At 41.1% G+C, this 14,136-nt stretch overlaps 1 protein-coding gene across 1 annotated transcript in view; it reads right to left on the bottom strand.

Annotated features, from left to right (window-relative positions):
* Positions 1–523: 523 nt before the first annotated feature.
* Positions 524–14,136, bottom strand: part of LOC308300099 (lipid scramblase CLPTM1L-like) — a gene marked incomplete at both ends in the record, with an annotated part of 13,658 nt that continues 45 nt past the window's right edge. The window contains 16 exons of the mRNA XM_080743866.1: positions 524–658; positions 2,483–2,527; positions 3,223–3,278; positions 3,389–3,423; positions 4,442–4,524; positions 4,643–4,693; positions 4,920–4,985; positions 5,373–5,476; positions 5,744–5,828; positions 7,631–7,725; positions 10,516–10,633; positions 11,183–11,261; positions 11,711–11,838; positions 12,294–12,471; positions 12,697–12,788; positions 13,972–14,136. The exon at positions 13,972–14,136 is cut by the window's right edge and continues 45 nt beyond it. Of these exons, the coding sequence (XP_080599992.1) occupies positions 524–658; positions 2,483–2,527; positions 3,223–3,278; positions 3,389–3,423; positions 4,442–4,524; positions 4,643–4,693; positions 4,920–4,985; positions 5,373–5,476; positions 5,744–5,828; positions 7,631–7,725; positions 10,516–10,633; positions 11,183–11,261; positions 11,711–11,838; positions 12,294–12,471; positions 12,697–12,788; positions 13,972–14,136 (1,515 nt within the window). The remainder of the gene's footprint in view (positions 659–2,482; positions 2,528–3,222; positions 3,279–3,388; positions 3,424–4,441; positions 4,525–4,642; positions 4,694–4,919; positions 4,986–5,372; positions 5,477–5,743; positions 5,829–7,630; positions 7,726–10,515; positions 10,634–11,182; positions 11,262–11,710; positions 11,839–12,293; positions 12,472–12,696; positions 12,789–13,971) is intronic.

Raw genomic sequence — 14,136 nt, forward strand, 5'->3', positions numbered from 1 at the left:
ATTATCCATATGAACCCTAGCGTCTCTGTTCTGGGGGCCAACATTTGGCAAAGATCTACAAGCCCACAACGTGTTAATATCTGCTATATTTGGTGGACACATTTGGTGTAAAGGGAAAAAAGGATTCTGAACTCCCTCGGTACCCCACTCCCTCTCCCCCCTCACACTAACTAAATGGCTGTGTGTCTTGTAAATGTCTTCATGTCTTGATCCTTGTTTTGTCAGAGCTGCAACACATTTCTGTACTGAAACTAAATACCACCAACCTGGTTGTGTGGCAATAAAAGTAACTTGTATAGCCCTCTGGTGGACAATAATACCGGTGCTGGGTTTAAGTTAATAGCGTAACTAACCTACTATCTTTTTTCAAGTATTCATTTAAGAGCAGCAAAATAAGACTGAGCATCTTGAAATAATATGTATAACCACTAACCAGCAGACAAAAACATACTGCAACTTTACATAATAATACAAAACAGAGACAAGCATTCACGTTGGGTGCACGTGCGTGTGAGCGCGTCTCTCACCTGCGCTGGTAGAGGAAGATGAGGAAGAGGAGCTCGTCTCTGAAGCAGGAGAGCTGGTGGGAGGAGGACAAGGAGAGAGAGGAGAGCAAGGAGACACCGGAGCAGACGTCTGAGACCAAGGTGTTCATCCCCTAGAGGAGGAGAGGAGAGGAGAATGACACTCTTCAGAACATAAATAGGGATGGGGCGATAATAGTTATTATCGTTTATCGTGATAAAAAAACAGTCACAATAATTGTATTGTAGAGATTTAATTTATCGTGAAATCATCCTCCGTCATGCACTGGGATCAATTCACCTTTTATTTGCCAAGCTGCATATGCGGTACCACTTAAACCCTCTATAATTGGTAAAACGGACCTGGAAATAACGTACTTGATACAGTCTTTTTTCACTCTCTACCAGATCTCTTTGCCAAAAAGAAGCCGATCTACAAGCTGACAACTGTAGATCTGCGATTTTTTTGGCAAATGTTCCGCCCCAGGATAATGGATGTTGGGGATATTTCGACTATCGCGATAATATCGTAAATCTCAATTTCTTTGGTCACAACAATCGTGACATGAAATGTTCATATCGTTCCATCCCTAAACATACCGGATATTTATCACAGCAGAGGCTTCAAGCTACACTGATTTAAAGTCATCAATGTATTGGTTTCTGGGGGTGGGCAGATTTCCTCTTTTTGTCACTGAGCTCAGAGTACATGTATTGGATAATGAGAGCCAGTGAGTGGATTGGTGAGATGGATAATGAGAGCCAGTGAGTGGATTGGTGAGATGGATAATGAGACCCAGTGAGTGGATTGGTGAGATGGATAATGAGACCCAGAGAGTGGATTGGTGAGATGGATAATGAGAGCCAGAGAGTGGATTGGTGAGATGGATAATGAGAGCCAGAGAGTGGATTGGTGAGATGGATAATGAGACCCAGTGAGTGGATTGGTGAGATGGATAATGAGAGCCAGAGAGTGGATTGGTGAGATGGATAATGAGAGCCAGAGAGTGGATTGGTGAGATGGATAATGAGAGCCAGAGAGTGGATTGGTGAGATGGATAATGAGAGCCAGAGAGTGGATTGGTGAGATGGATAATGAGACCCAGTGAGTGGATTGGTGAGATGGATAATGAGACCCAGAGAGTGGATTGGTGAGATGGATAATGAGAGCCCGAGAGTGGATTGGTGAGATGGATAATGAGAGCCAGAGAGTGGATTGGTGAGATGGATAATGAGAGCCAGAGAGTGGATTGGTGAGATGGATAATGAGACCCAGTGAGTGGATTGGTGAGATGGATAATGAGAGCCAGAGAGTGGATTGGTGAGATGGATAATGAGAGCCAGAGAGTGGATTGGTGAGATGGATAATGAGAGCCAGAGAGTGGATTGGTGAGATGGATAATGAGAGCCAGAGAGTGGATTGGTGAGATGGATAATGAGAGCCAGAGAGTGGATTGGTGAGATGGATAATGAGAGCCAGAGAGTGGATTGGTGAGATGGATAATGAGAGCCAGAGAGTGGATTGGTGAGATGGATAATGAGAGCCAGAGAGTGGATTGGTGAGATGGATAATGAGACCCAGTGAGTGGATTGGTGAGATGGATAATGAGACCCAGAGAGTGGATTGGTGAGATGGATAATGAGAGCCAGAGAGTGGATTGGTGAGATGGATAATGAGAGCCAGAGAGTGGATTGGTGAGATGGATAATGAGAGCCAGAGAGTGGATTGGTGAGATGGATAATGAGAGCCAGAGAGTGGATTGGTGAGATGGATAATGAGAGCCAGAGAGTGGATTGGTGAGATGGATAATGAGAGCCAGAGAGTGGATTGGTGAGATGGATAATGAGAGCCAGAGAGTGGATTGGTGAGATGGATAATGAGACCCAGTGAGTGGATTGGTGAGATGGATAATGAGAGCCAGATAGTGGATTGGTGAGATGTGACGAGCAGAACTCACTCTGTACATCAGAACCGTTCCCTGCAGATGATCCACACACTTCAACTAGGAGAGAGAGAGAGAGAGAGGAGGGAGGGGAAGTGGGGTAGGATGAGAGAGAAGGATGAAATTAAGAGGGAAGGAACCCACATGCCACATGCAGTGCACAGTATAACCGCTTAAGCCCTAAATACTTCATCGTATGACGAATATAAGCCAACTTAGCCGATCTACAAGCTCACAACAACGCATCCCGGTGCCATGCTAATTCATCATTCGCTAGTCGTCATACATTTTTAACAATTATTTCGATTGACTTTTGACCAATTTGAAAATCTGACTACCCTCGTAGTTTGTCCCAAGTCAAATTAAAACTGTATGTCTGTCAGACGGGAGGCTCTCTCCATTCCGACATGTCGCCACTCCGAAATTGACTTCTTATTGTCGGAGTGGCGACACTCCCATGGGCCTAAGGTTTAGGGTTAGGGTTAGAGATAGGGTTAGTGTCGGAATGGAGACATGTCGGAAAGGAGACATGTCGGAGTGGAGGGATGCACTCCTGTCAGACAGGGTGCAGCGGTACTCTATTTTACTGATCAACTATTATTGATGGTTTGGTCATTTTGAACATGTGGCTTACAAGGCACATAACAAACCACAACAGCCTCAATTTTTTTGTCTCATGTTTGTTTTGTATCTTCCTGACTTCATTGTCTTCTGTTTTGTATTACTGTATGCGTGCATTGGGCTCAGTTCCTCACCTTGTGGTTGACGTAGAGTTGAGGAGTCATGGACAGGAACCCGAAGGCATAGACTCCTGTTGGGAGAGGAAGGAGAAGGGATGAGCTCAACGGATCATGGTTCTATTTGTATAAATAATATCTGCTTCAACAACGGTGACGATAGTGGCGATGCAGCAAAACTCACCAGTCACCATAGTGTTGATCAACCAGGAGTAGTGACTGTCAACACAACATAGTGTTAGCTGTGGTCCAGTGTGATACAAACAACACTTTGTGGTGTATACTGTGTACTGGAGTGTAATGTACTGTGGTATGTAGCCTATGCAGGATCTCATGAATTTAAAGAAATAATAGCATGAGATCTGTTCGACTAACTGGCAAATACAACGCTCCTGTACCTCCTTATGGGATGTAGACATCCACTTCTTTTTCATCGTTTTCTTTTTTGACATTTCTTTCATACAAGTCAATGCAACAATCAAAGACAGAGACAATAAGTAGAAGGACAACAGTTTACCAGTAAAAACTCTAATGTAATACTGTGTTGCTACTGTGTGTGCGTACTGTGAACAAGCAGGGACTGGAGAGACCGGGTGAGCGGAGAGCGTCTGCAGGTGCTGTTTTGTTTTCTCATACAAAAATAGAAATAGAAACTTGATAAAATGGGTCTTCTTTTCTACCTCAGCAGCTGTTGGTAAACCAGAGCAGCCCCACCCAGCAATGCCTGTGTTTTCTTAAAGGATAGAAATGCATTTTCAAACAGCGTTGTGAGATTGTAGATTGTCTATTTTTGGTGATTTAGAGATTACAGATATACAGTTACGGAGGAACCGGATCCAACATTGAGGAACTGGAATCGATTCCATCACATTTTGAACCGTTTCCGGAACACTGTCAGTGGTTCTCAAGGTTTTTTAATGTCAAGGACCAACACAGGTTACAGACCTGTAAGGGTCCATTCCCCAGTAACCAAGAGGATCCCTGAACCTCATTTTGAGAACCACTACAATAATATGTATGCAATACATGTATGTATGATTACATTTATCAACAAATTATAATGAAGGCCAAAATTATATCGATTTTTAAAAATATAGAATGTTTAGAGGGAGTCGTTTAGGAACCGAAATCATTAATATCCCAAAGGATCCCAACCCTAGACTTGTAACTCAGGTCTGCCTCACTAAAACCAGAGGGTTTATGTGGTTGAACATCCAGAGATAGAGATGAAGCTCACCTCTTGTAGCGCAGGTAGACCAGGGAGAAGATGGCTCCACTGATACACAGAGGATAGACCAGGTAGGACAGGTATCTCCATGCCTGGAGCAGAGATGGAGAGTGTGAAGATCTGTGTCTGCTACAGTGTACACATAACTCCACAAGTAACCATGTGGATGTTATTGATTATTGTGCTCTACTGTAGAACATAGTACTGTACCTGTGTGTCATACTCTACCGTCCTCCTTTCAGCCTCATCCAGTTTATTCACCTGTGACACACAGCAGGGAAGAAGCTGTTGTAGACCAGCTCTGTATTCAATACATTCAAATGAGATTAAAATCTGCAAACACAGGCCAATTGTGTTTGTATTCAAAGCCTTATGCACCGCGGTGGACTGCTGGGTTCACCCCTGTGAACCTCGGTTGCTGGGGGTAATAAAGGCAATAAAGTTCCATTTAACCATTATGTGGTGTGAAGTGAACTCTGAAACTCACATGGATGATTGAACTGCCGCTTCGCCACCGCAGTTGGATGTTAAACACTTTAAACATCTTCCACACCTGAGGAGACAAACAAAACCCAGTCCGTTAGGAACCTCATTTTTCTGAAATACTTTGAATGATTGATAGATTTATTGAATGATATTTATTCAGTCAGTCAGTCAGTCAGTCAGTTAGTAGTGGAGTTTGCTCAGTACCTCTACAGATGATTGATTGATATGTAGTCAGTTAGACAGTCAGTCAGTCAGTCAGTCAGTCAGTCAGTCAGTCAGTCAGTCAGTCAGTCAGTCAGTCAGTCAGTTAGTAGTGGAGTGTGCTCAGTACCTCTACAGATGATTGATTGATATGTAGTCAGTTAGACAGACAGACAGTCAGTCAGTCAGTCAGTCAGTCAGTCAGTCAGTCAGTCAGTCAGTCAGTCAGTCAGTAGTGGAGTGTGCTCAGTACCTCTACAGATGCTCCCAGGCCCAGTGGCAGCAGGACCAGTAGACTGGTCTCACTGTCTAACAGGTGCAGGAACACCAGCAACGTGCTGACACAACGCCACAAGACTGCACACAGAGACAGACAGAGAGAGAGAGAGAGAGAGAGAGAGAGAGAGAGAGAGAGAGAGAGAGAGAGAGAGAGAGAGCACTGTGAAGATACACTTAAAATAAATAACTACATCTAACAATACTCACATTGTGAGTAGTATATAGTATGTGTTGTTAGCTTATTTTCGGAAAGTGACCCTGTAACACTATAAAAAACAGTATAGATTATTGTTACCATGCATAACTGTCATTATGACAGACAGTAATATGAAAAGATGTTTTCACCTGACTTCCTGGACATCCCCAACATGCTTTTCTTCTTCCTCCAGAAGCTGATGTCCTTTTTAAGAGCAAGGAACTCACAGATGAGCTGAAAAGAAAAAAGTAAGCAAGTATACATATATAGATCAGAGTATTGTTAATATTAATATTGTAGGTGTAAAGCAGTATTGTGATGGTGTTATTACATGTAGAGCTGTGAGTATTATTATTGTTATTGTTGTTGTTATTGTAGTCAGGGAAAATTAGCAGAATACCTGTCAAATCTGGGAATAAATTCCTTACCAATGTGTTCGTAAAGGTGTCTAGTAACATATCTAACAAAGATTGAAATTCAACATCCCTAGCAAAATGTTTGACAGCTAGGGTAATTCTGGGTCTCATTCACTTACTATACACTGGGGAGAGCCTGCACGATTGTAACGTTTTTCACATTTCAATATTTTACTCAGAGATTCTTTCACCTACATTATGTAATATTTTCAGGCAAAGGACTTACACATGTCTGCTATCATAAATCACTTCAAGTTTTTCATGATAAAACAGGTCATGAGTTATTAAACCGAGAGTGGACGCTGTTCCGATGTTACATTTGAAGCCCACACGGGATTAATTGTAACAGCATGATTTACAAATGTAACACAGCTAAAGAACCTTAATAAACAAATCTTTTTTTGTTTAAATCAATTATATTTCATTCAAGCAACTCTTTTACATTGTTTTCATACCAAGGGTGTGATAAGATACTATATCATACTTTAGGAAAATATTAAATATTACAAGATGTACCAGTTTAAGCGTTTGAGTGAATTCCATGGGAAAATACATTGATTACCTAAATAAATAGCAAGTTTGATTAATGCAACATGTTATACATCCCTAATCTGACTTAAAATACACTGTAATTGAATGTCAGCTGACTGAACACAATATTGGCCAATATGTCAAATATTTCAATATGATATTATCATGTTAAATTGTGTTACAATTGAACCGTTTTGGCACCCCTGCTTTGACGTTGCCTACAGAACAGAACAACATGCATAGCAAGTTAAAACAATGTAAACTAATGAAGAACAGATACATGCAGACAGCCATCTAGATTTTATCTCCGCAACATTAAAGAAAAGATTTGCAGACCAAAGATACTCAAGGTGAAAGTTTTTACGCATTTTGAGAAATACCAGTTTTTCTGCAATAACTCGGTCTAGGCTGGATACAAATAGTTCTTGCTTCCTGGAGACGTTCATTACGGCCCTGGTCACAAACTGATGCGATGACGTCATGATGGCATTGACCAATCAGGAGATAATGTGCTTGTTACAATTATGAAGCGTTACAATTGAGGCGGCTCTCCCCTACTATACGGGAATAAATCACTCCCAAAAATATGCTTCAAGTGGGATGTGAGGGGTCTAACTAGGTGTTTTTAATTATTCCGAATCCATTACAAGCATTTGTTTTGCACGAAAAACATTCCTTGGGCCAAAAATGGACCCCATACACCTTGTGAAAAGTGATGACTCATCACTAAACCATAGTTTTTTTGCGTCGATTTTGGCCCAATGAATGTTTTTCATGCAAAACAAATGCTTGCAATGGATTCAGAATAATTAAAAACACCTAGTTAGACCCCTAACATGCTACTTAAAGCATATTTTTGGGAGTGATTTTTTTCCCTTATAGTACTATAGTAAGTGAATGAGACCCAGAATTACCCTAGCTGTCAAATATTTTGCTAGGGATGTTGAATTTCAATCTTTGTTAGATATGTTACTAGACACCTTTACGAACACATTGGTGAAGAAATTGTTTGGTAAGGAATTTATTCCCAGGGTTTTATTAAAATTCCCTGACTATTGTAGGTGTACAGTGTTGTGATGGTGTTATTACATGTAGAGCTGTGACCCCTGCGGTCAATAGCAGCAGATATAGGTTAGAGCCCATCAGAGTTCCTTTGATCTCGTCTATGTTCTCCTCGGTGAATCCTGGACAGACACAGAGGAGAGGAGAGTGCATCAAGAAGGATATTTATAACCATAATGAATGATGAATATGTTTTTTGTATGTTTAATCGTTCTTCTAACTCAAGTGGATGACAGAGTCCACAATACAACTAGAATGACAGTGGCGAGCGATTTGATGAACGATGAAAATAGTGACACAATGTCAAACAAGCCCCATATGACCTTTTGTGTTATCCTTTTAACAATCATTGTAAATGTAAAAGTCGTACCTCTGTACTATGTGAAAACTGTTAATAAAGTATTCAATCAATCAATCAATCAATCAATTAATCAAAGACAGACATAAGAAACTGGATTTATTGGGCTTCACATTCAACTCGTTACTCGTGTTTACCATCAGAACTGTAGATGCTCACAGCATTATTCATATAACTAGAAATACTGTTCCTACGAAACAGTGTGGGCTCGCATGTAACACCATGTATGGGCACAAAGATCTACCCTTTGGCTGCACCTCATTGGCTAAGGGCCCTACCTTTGTACTGTCGGTACAAAGGCAGTGGCTTACGTCATTTTGAGGAGAACTTGACTGATTGATTGCGTCATTTTGAGGAGAACTTGACTGATTGATTGCGTCATTTTGAGGAGAACTTGACTGATAGATAAATAATGAAGATAACATGTGCTCGATTTCAGTGAGCCCACAATTAGAGTTAATATATATCTTAGAGTTAACTAACTAACTCTCTTAGAGTCTCACTTAGAGTTAGTTAGGTAAGCAATTTACCCCGAGTGAGAGGACATTATGCTCTCATAATGTCCGCAGTGAGGGTGTTATCGGACGAGGCGCAGCCGAGTCCGCTAACACCCTCACTCAGGACATTATGAGAGCATAATGTCCGACCCCGAGTGGTAAATAGCTTTTCTACCACTTTTTCCCGTATACATGAAAGAAAACACATAGTTGTAACTTGCAAGGATCTTAAGTTACAATCATTATTGCCTATAAAACTTCCGCGAGACAGCAGATAGTTCCACAAACAACATCTTCTACTCACCAACAGATGGCGCCAACTCCATACTAATCCATGCGTCTAGCTTACAGCTAAGCTAACGTCAGTTAGAAGTACCGTTCCGGCCGTAAATAGAGGCTGTTCGCTTCCAGAAAGGCATAGGTTCAGAGAAAAGGGGCTTTAAAGTTGGCGGATTGCATTGGATCCAAATAAATCGGCGACTATAGCATGCACGTTAGTAAACATAGGACCGTTGCCACCGTCATTTGTTGGTTGGGGGAAAGGTGTTCCGACTACCTCCTGAAGTCCCCGGATGTACACTGAGGCGCATTGATCTCGGACACACAACTTTGCGGCAGTTGTCCTCTCATAACCTCCGGAATTTAGCCAATCAGAATCCAGTATTTGAACACGTGACTCGAAAAAGTGGTAGAACTATCATTCTTGGTGTGGAACGGCCCTTGTAGTCAGGGAATTTTAATAAAACCCTGGGAATAAATTCCTTACCAAACAATTTCTTCACCAATGTGTTCGTAAAGGTGTCTAGTAACATATCTAACAAAGATTGAAATTCAACATCCCTAGCAAAATATTTGACAGCTAGGGTAATTCTGGGTCTCATTCACTTACTATACACTGTACTATAAGGGAAAAAATCACTCCCAAAAATATGCTTTAAGTAGCATGTTAGGGGTCTAACTAGGTGTTTTTAATTATTCTGAATCCATTGCAAGCATTTGTTTTGCATGAAAAACATTCATTGGGCCAAAATCAGACGTAAAAAAACGATGGTTTAGTGATGAGTCATCACTTTTCACAAGGTGTATGGGGTCCATTTTTGGCTCAAGGAATGTTTTTCGTGCAAAACAAATGCTTGCAATGGATTCAGAATAATTAAAAACACCTAGTTAGACCCCTCACATCCCACTTAGTGAGTGATTTTTTCCCCTTATAGTACAGTGTATATAGTAAGTGAATGAGACCCAGAATTGCCCTAGCTGACAAACATTTTGCTAGGGATGTCTTTGTTAGATATGTTACTAGACACCTTTACGAACACATTGGTGGAGAAAGTGTTTGGTAAGGAATTTATTCACAGATTTGACAGGTATTCTGCTAATTTTCCCTGACTATTGAAGGCTCGTCCAAACTGTCCCAACCCCACAGGCACTTCCTGAAACCTTCCCAGGGGGATACAGAAATAGATGGACCACAATTATAGCTTGGATCTACAGGTAGTCCCATGGAACCCATCGCTACCCATGCCCACTCCAAAAGAGAATAATTGAATAGATAGCAGAATAGCATCAAAATGTGGAGCACACATCAGTATAGATCAGAATCTGGGACACGATCATTAACTGGTCTGATGTCAGTTGGACTGGGCTGAAAGCAGTGACTCAGGCCTGTCACAATAATTACATAATCGTCTAATCACAACTTATTTGACATCATTGCAATTATTTTGTCATAATCATCATAATCGTTTCCAAGTAGAAAAATGTTCATATATTTTCAAACATTTTCAAAAATAGTGGTAATAGCAGATCTACAAGCTTCTGAGCTTGGCTCAGAATTTATCAATGTCCTTTTTTAAGTATAAAGTTGTCAAATAAGTCAGTCATGTCTTTGTATATTTAGGTTATGTGTCATATCTGCCATGTGCAACTTCAAAGCCTACAAGCCAAACAGGAATGTAATTGTCAACGACAAAAACACAATTAAATCGTTAATCGCAATTATTTGAGTGACAATTAATCGCCATGTAAAATGTCTAAGTCGTGACAGCCCTACTCACCAAACTGGCGTAGAGAATAGACCACGTCATGCAGGTGCACCCAGATCCTGAACCTTCTCAGAGAGATGGCCTCGTATGACACAGTTAGAGGCAACTGGACAGAACTACTGCTGATCTCCTAGAAATACAGATGAGATGCATGTATGTGTTCTTTGTTCTTTATTCAGATCCCCCATTGGCTTCCGCTGTCGCGGTCACTAGTCTTCCTGGGGTCCACATAAAACATCACAACACAAAACAACATACAATTCATACAAACAACAAACGACTAACACTCATCAGTCTAAATCTAAGTTACACTATACAAATGCCAATGAAAATGAGATAATACAGGAACACAGTTTATGCATCATGTACAAAAACATATTGATCCTTTCACTTTTGTGGTCTCTCTCATAGTCATAAATATGTGTTTAATAGAGTTTTTGAATAAGTATTTGTTTGTGATTTGTTTAATATTTACAGATAATGAGTTCCATTGTAAGGTGGCTCAGTAAATAACTTTTATTTTTAAAGTAGGTCTGAATTTAGTTTTAGAAGTTCCAATAAGTACCGTATATGTATGTATGTATGTACAGTACAGTATTTACTGTATGTATTCTATTCTATTCTATTCTATGTATGCATGTATAGGAAGGTACAGTAGGTCTGTAGGATATCGTCTTACCATGAGGTCATGGACTCTGGAGCTCAGCTCATCGATCAGTAACAAGGGCAGGTAGGTCAACCTCCTGCCTTCCTGAGATCTGCACAGAGACAGAGACAGTCACACAGTCATTCTCAGGCAACCTCCAGCTGTGTTGGTGTTATTCTCTGTTCATGGCATGTCTGCTTTTCTTACAGATACAAACAGAAAAGAGCGTCAGGAAAGTGAAGGACAAACATGTCAACAGATCAAAGTTCCAACATTGAAGGTTTGAAACATTTGGTTCTCTTGTGATAGTGATTTCATAGCTCTGTGTGGTGGGTGGAGACCTACACCCTCATGTGATAGTGATTTCATACAGTATACTCTCTGTGGTGGGTGGAGACCTACACCCTCATGTGATAGTGATTTCATACAGTATACTCTCTGTGGTGGGTGGAGGTTCTCGTGTGATAGTGATTTCATACAGTATACTCTCTGTGGTGGGTGGAGATTCTCATGTGATAGTGATTTCATACAGTATACTCTCTGTGGTGGGTGGAGACCTACACCCTCATGTAGCGCCGCACATCACTGGGAAGTCCCGCCTTGTTGAAGCTGAAGTCCTCAGACATCATCGTGATTGACAGTCGGGACCTCCAATGGGAAACAGGAAGGTCTGACTTGGGAGTGGGTTTCTGAACCAGACAAAAAAAGAAAAAAATGACTACGTAAAGATCAATTCAGTCCCATTTTTATGGCATGCATGGCCATGTGCCTGTGTGATGGATTTGTCAGACTTCGTTCACAAACGGAAAACAGGTAATTTACAGTACTATATATAGCTAAAGATTGGAGAGGAAGGCCACATTATTAGTATAATATCGTCACTGTCATCGTATCTCCAAGTTTAAAATGTGTAGGTTTTTTCGTAAATTAAAAGCCCTGCTTCATCATACCAGACTGTCGCACAAAACTAGTGAAAATTAACGCGATGCGAGGTGTTGTGTGCTGTGTGCAGGATAATGATGTTGGGGATATTTTGATTATCGCGATAATATCGTAAATCGCGATTTCTTTGTTCACAATAATCGTGACATGAAATGTTCAGATCGTCCCATCCCTACACCCGACAACAATACACGTTGTCAACCTTGTGTCTTTCTCTCTGTCCTTCTCTGTGTCTGGGGGGGACGTAGCTGGTGAGCAGGGCAGCGTAGTGGACCTGTCCGCTGTCCTCCAGGGGTGAAACGCCTGCTTTATGCACGTACACCATAGCATACAGGCTGCCGTTAGCCCGAGTCTCCTCTGGCAGAGTGACATTCACCTGCCTGCAGAGAGAGAGAGAGGGCACACACACACACACACACACACACACACACACACACACACACACACACACACACACACACACACACACACACACACACACACACACACACACACACGCAAACATAATTGTATTGGCCATCTTTTTTATAATGACAATGATGATGATGATGATTATGATCAATATGTTCTTTGTTGATAAGGGGGGAAATGGATAATCAACTTACCGTTGGAATGAAGAGTGAATGTCAAATGGGTCCAGTTTCACTACGAGGTGGAGCTGGCTCTGATCTGGCACCAAGCACGTGAAAACACTCAACTGGTCGAGAGAGAGGAGAGGAAAGTACAGTGTCAGATTATTGATTCTGTTCACATACTACCGTACTACAGATGGTAATTACCTGTGCTCAGCTAAATCTGGTGCTGGAGATTAATGTATTTTGCACATAGTCTCTGATGCAAATGAACAGAGCAAACGTGAACTCGATCTGCTGCAGCAAATATCACTGACTGCTTCGATGAGCTTGCAGCCTGTCCCATGGATAGCATGTACATGAAAAGTGTAGATGAACAAATAATGATTGGTGGTAAAATCATATGCTATTCATTTATCCTTCAAAAGCATCATTGAGTCAACATGTCTTCCTGATTGTCATTAGACATTGCACTCACACTATTCAATATTTTCAAATTGGTCAATGTTACAGTGCAAAGTAGGTTTAGCCCTGTGCTCAAAGGGTGAAGAGGATACCATTATTTATTATATCTATTTTATTAATAGATTCATTGATTGATTGAAGAGTTTATTAGCAGTTTGCAATAGAAAAGAGTACAGTTTCATGACGGCACAAATCATTTGTACAAGGTCAAGTAAAAGGAGATCCTAGTAAGCTTCATGGCTTATTTCACAGGAACCACTTTATGTATCTCATTTAACATTGAAAGACAAACAGATAGAACAGAGTACTTTGCATAGGATAACATCAATTACAAAAGCTATATAAGCAGTGTAAATAAATAATTAGATGCACAGACAGACAGACAGACAGACAGACAGACAGACAGACAGACAGACAGACAGACAGACAGACAGACAGACAGACAGACAGACAGACAGACAGACAGACAGACAGACAAATAGATAGGCTAGATAGATAGATGGATAGATAGATAGATAGATAGATAGATGGATAGAGGGATAGATGGATAAACCAAGGGCCAGGTAGGAGGTGATATCTATCATAGATAGATAGATGGATGGATAGATGGATAGATAGATAGATGGGTAGATGGATACAATATGTATCCATACATAGCCCTCTATGTATTAGATGGATAAACCAACCTGCAGTCTGGGTCTTTGTGCCTGTGCCAGCCAGGTAGGAGGTGATATGATATATATCATAGATAGATAGATAGATAGATAGATAGATAGATAGATAGATAGATGGGTATGGATACAATATGTATCCATACATAGAGGGTTAGATGGATAAACCAACCTGCAGTCTGGGTCTCTGTGCCAGGTAGGAGGTCACACAGGTCTCTCCTCTGGTTCTGTCGCAGGGTTTGACGTTCAGGAAGCCGTGCACCACCCATGCGGTGTGTAGCATGTACACAACGAACACACCCAAGAAGACCCTGCTGGCAGTGGCGCCTTTACTGCC

This window comes from Nannobrachium achirus (assembly GCF_963921795.1).
Source record: "Nannobrachium achirus genome assembly, chromosome: 2".
Lineage (NCBI taxonomy): Eukaryota > Metazoa > Chordata > Actinopteri > Myctophiformes > Myctophidae > Nannobrachium > Nannobrachium achirus.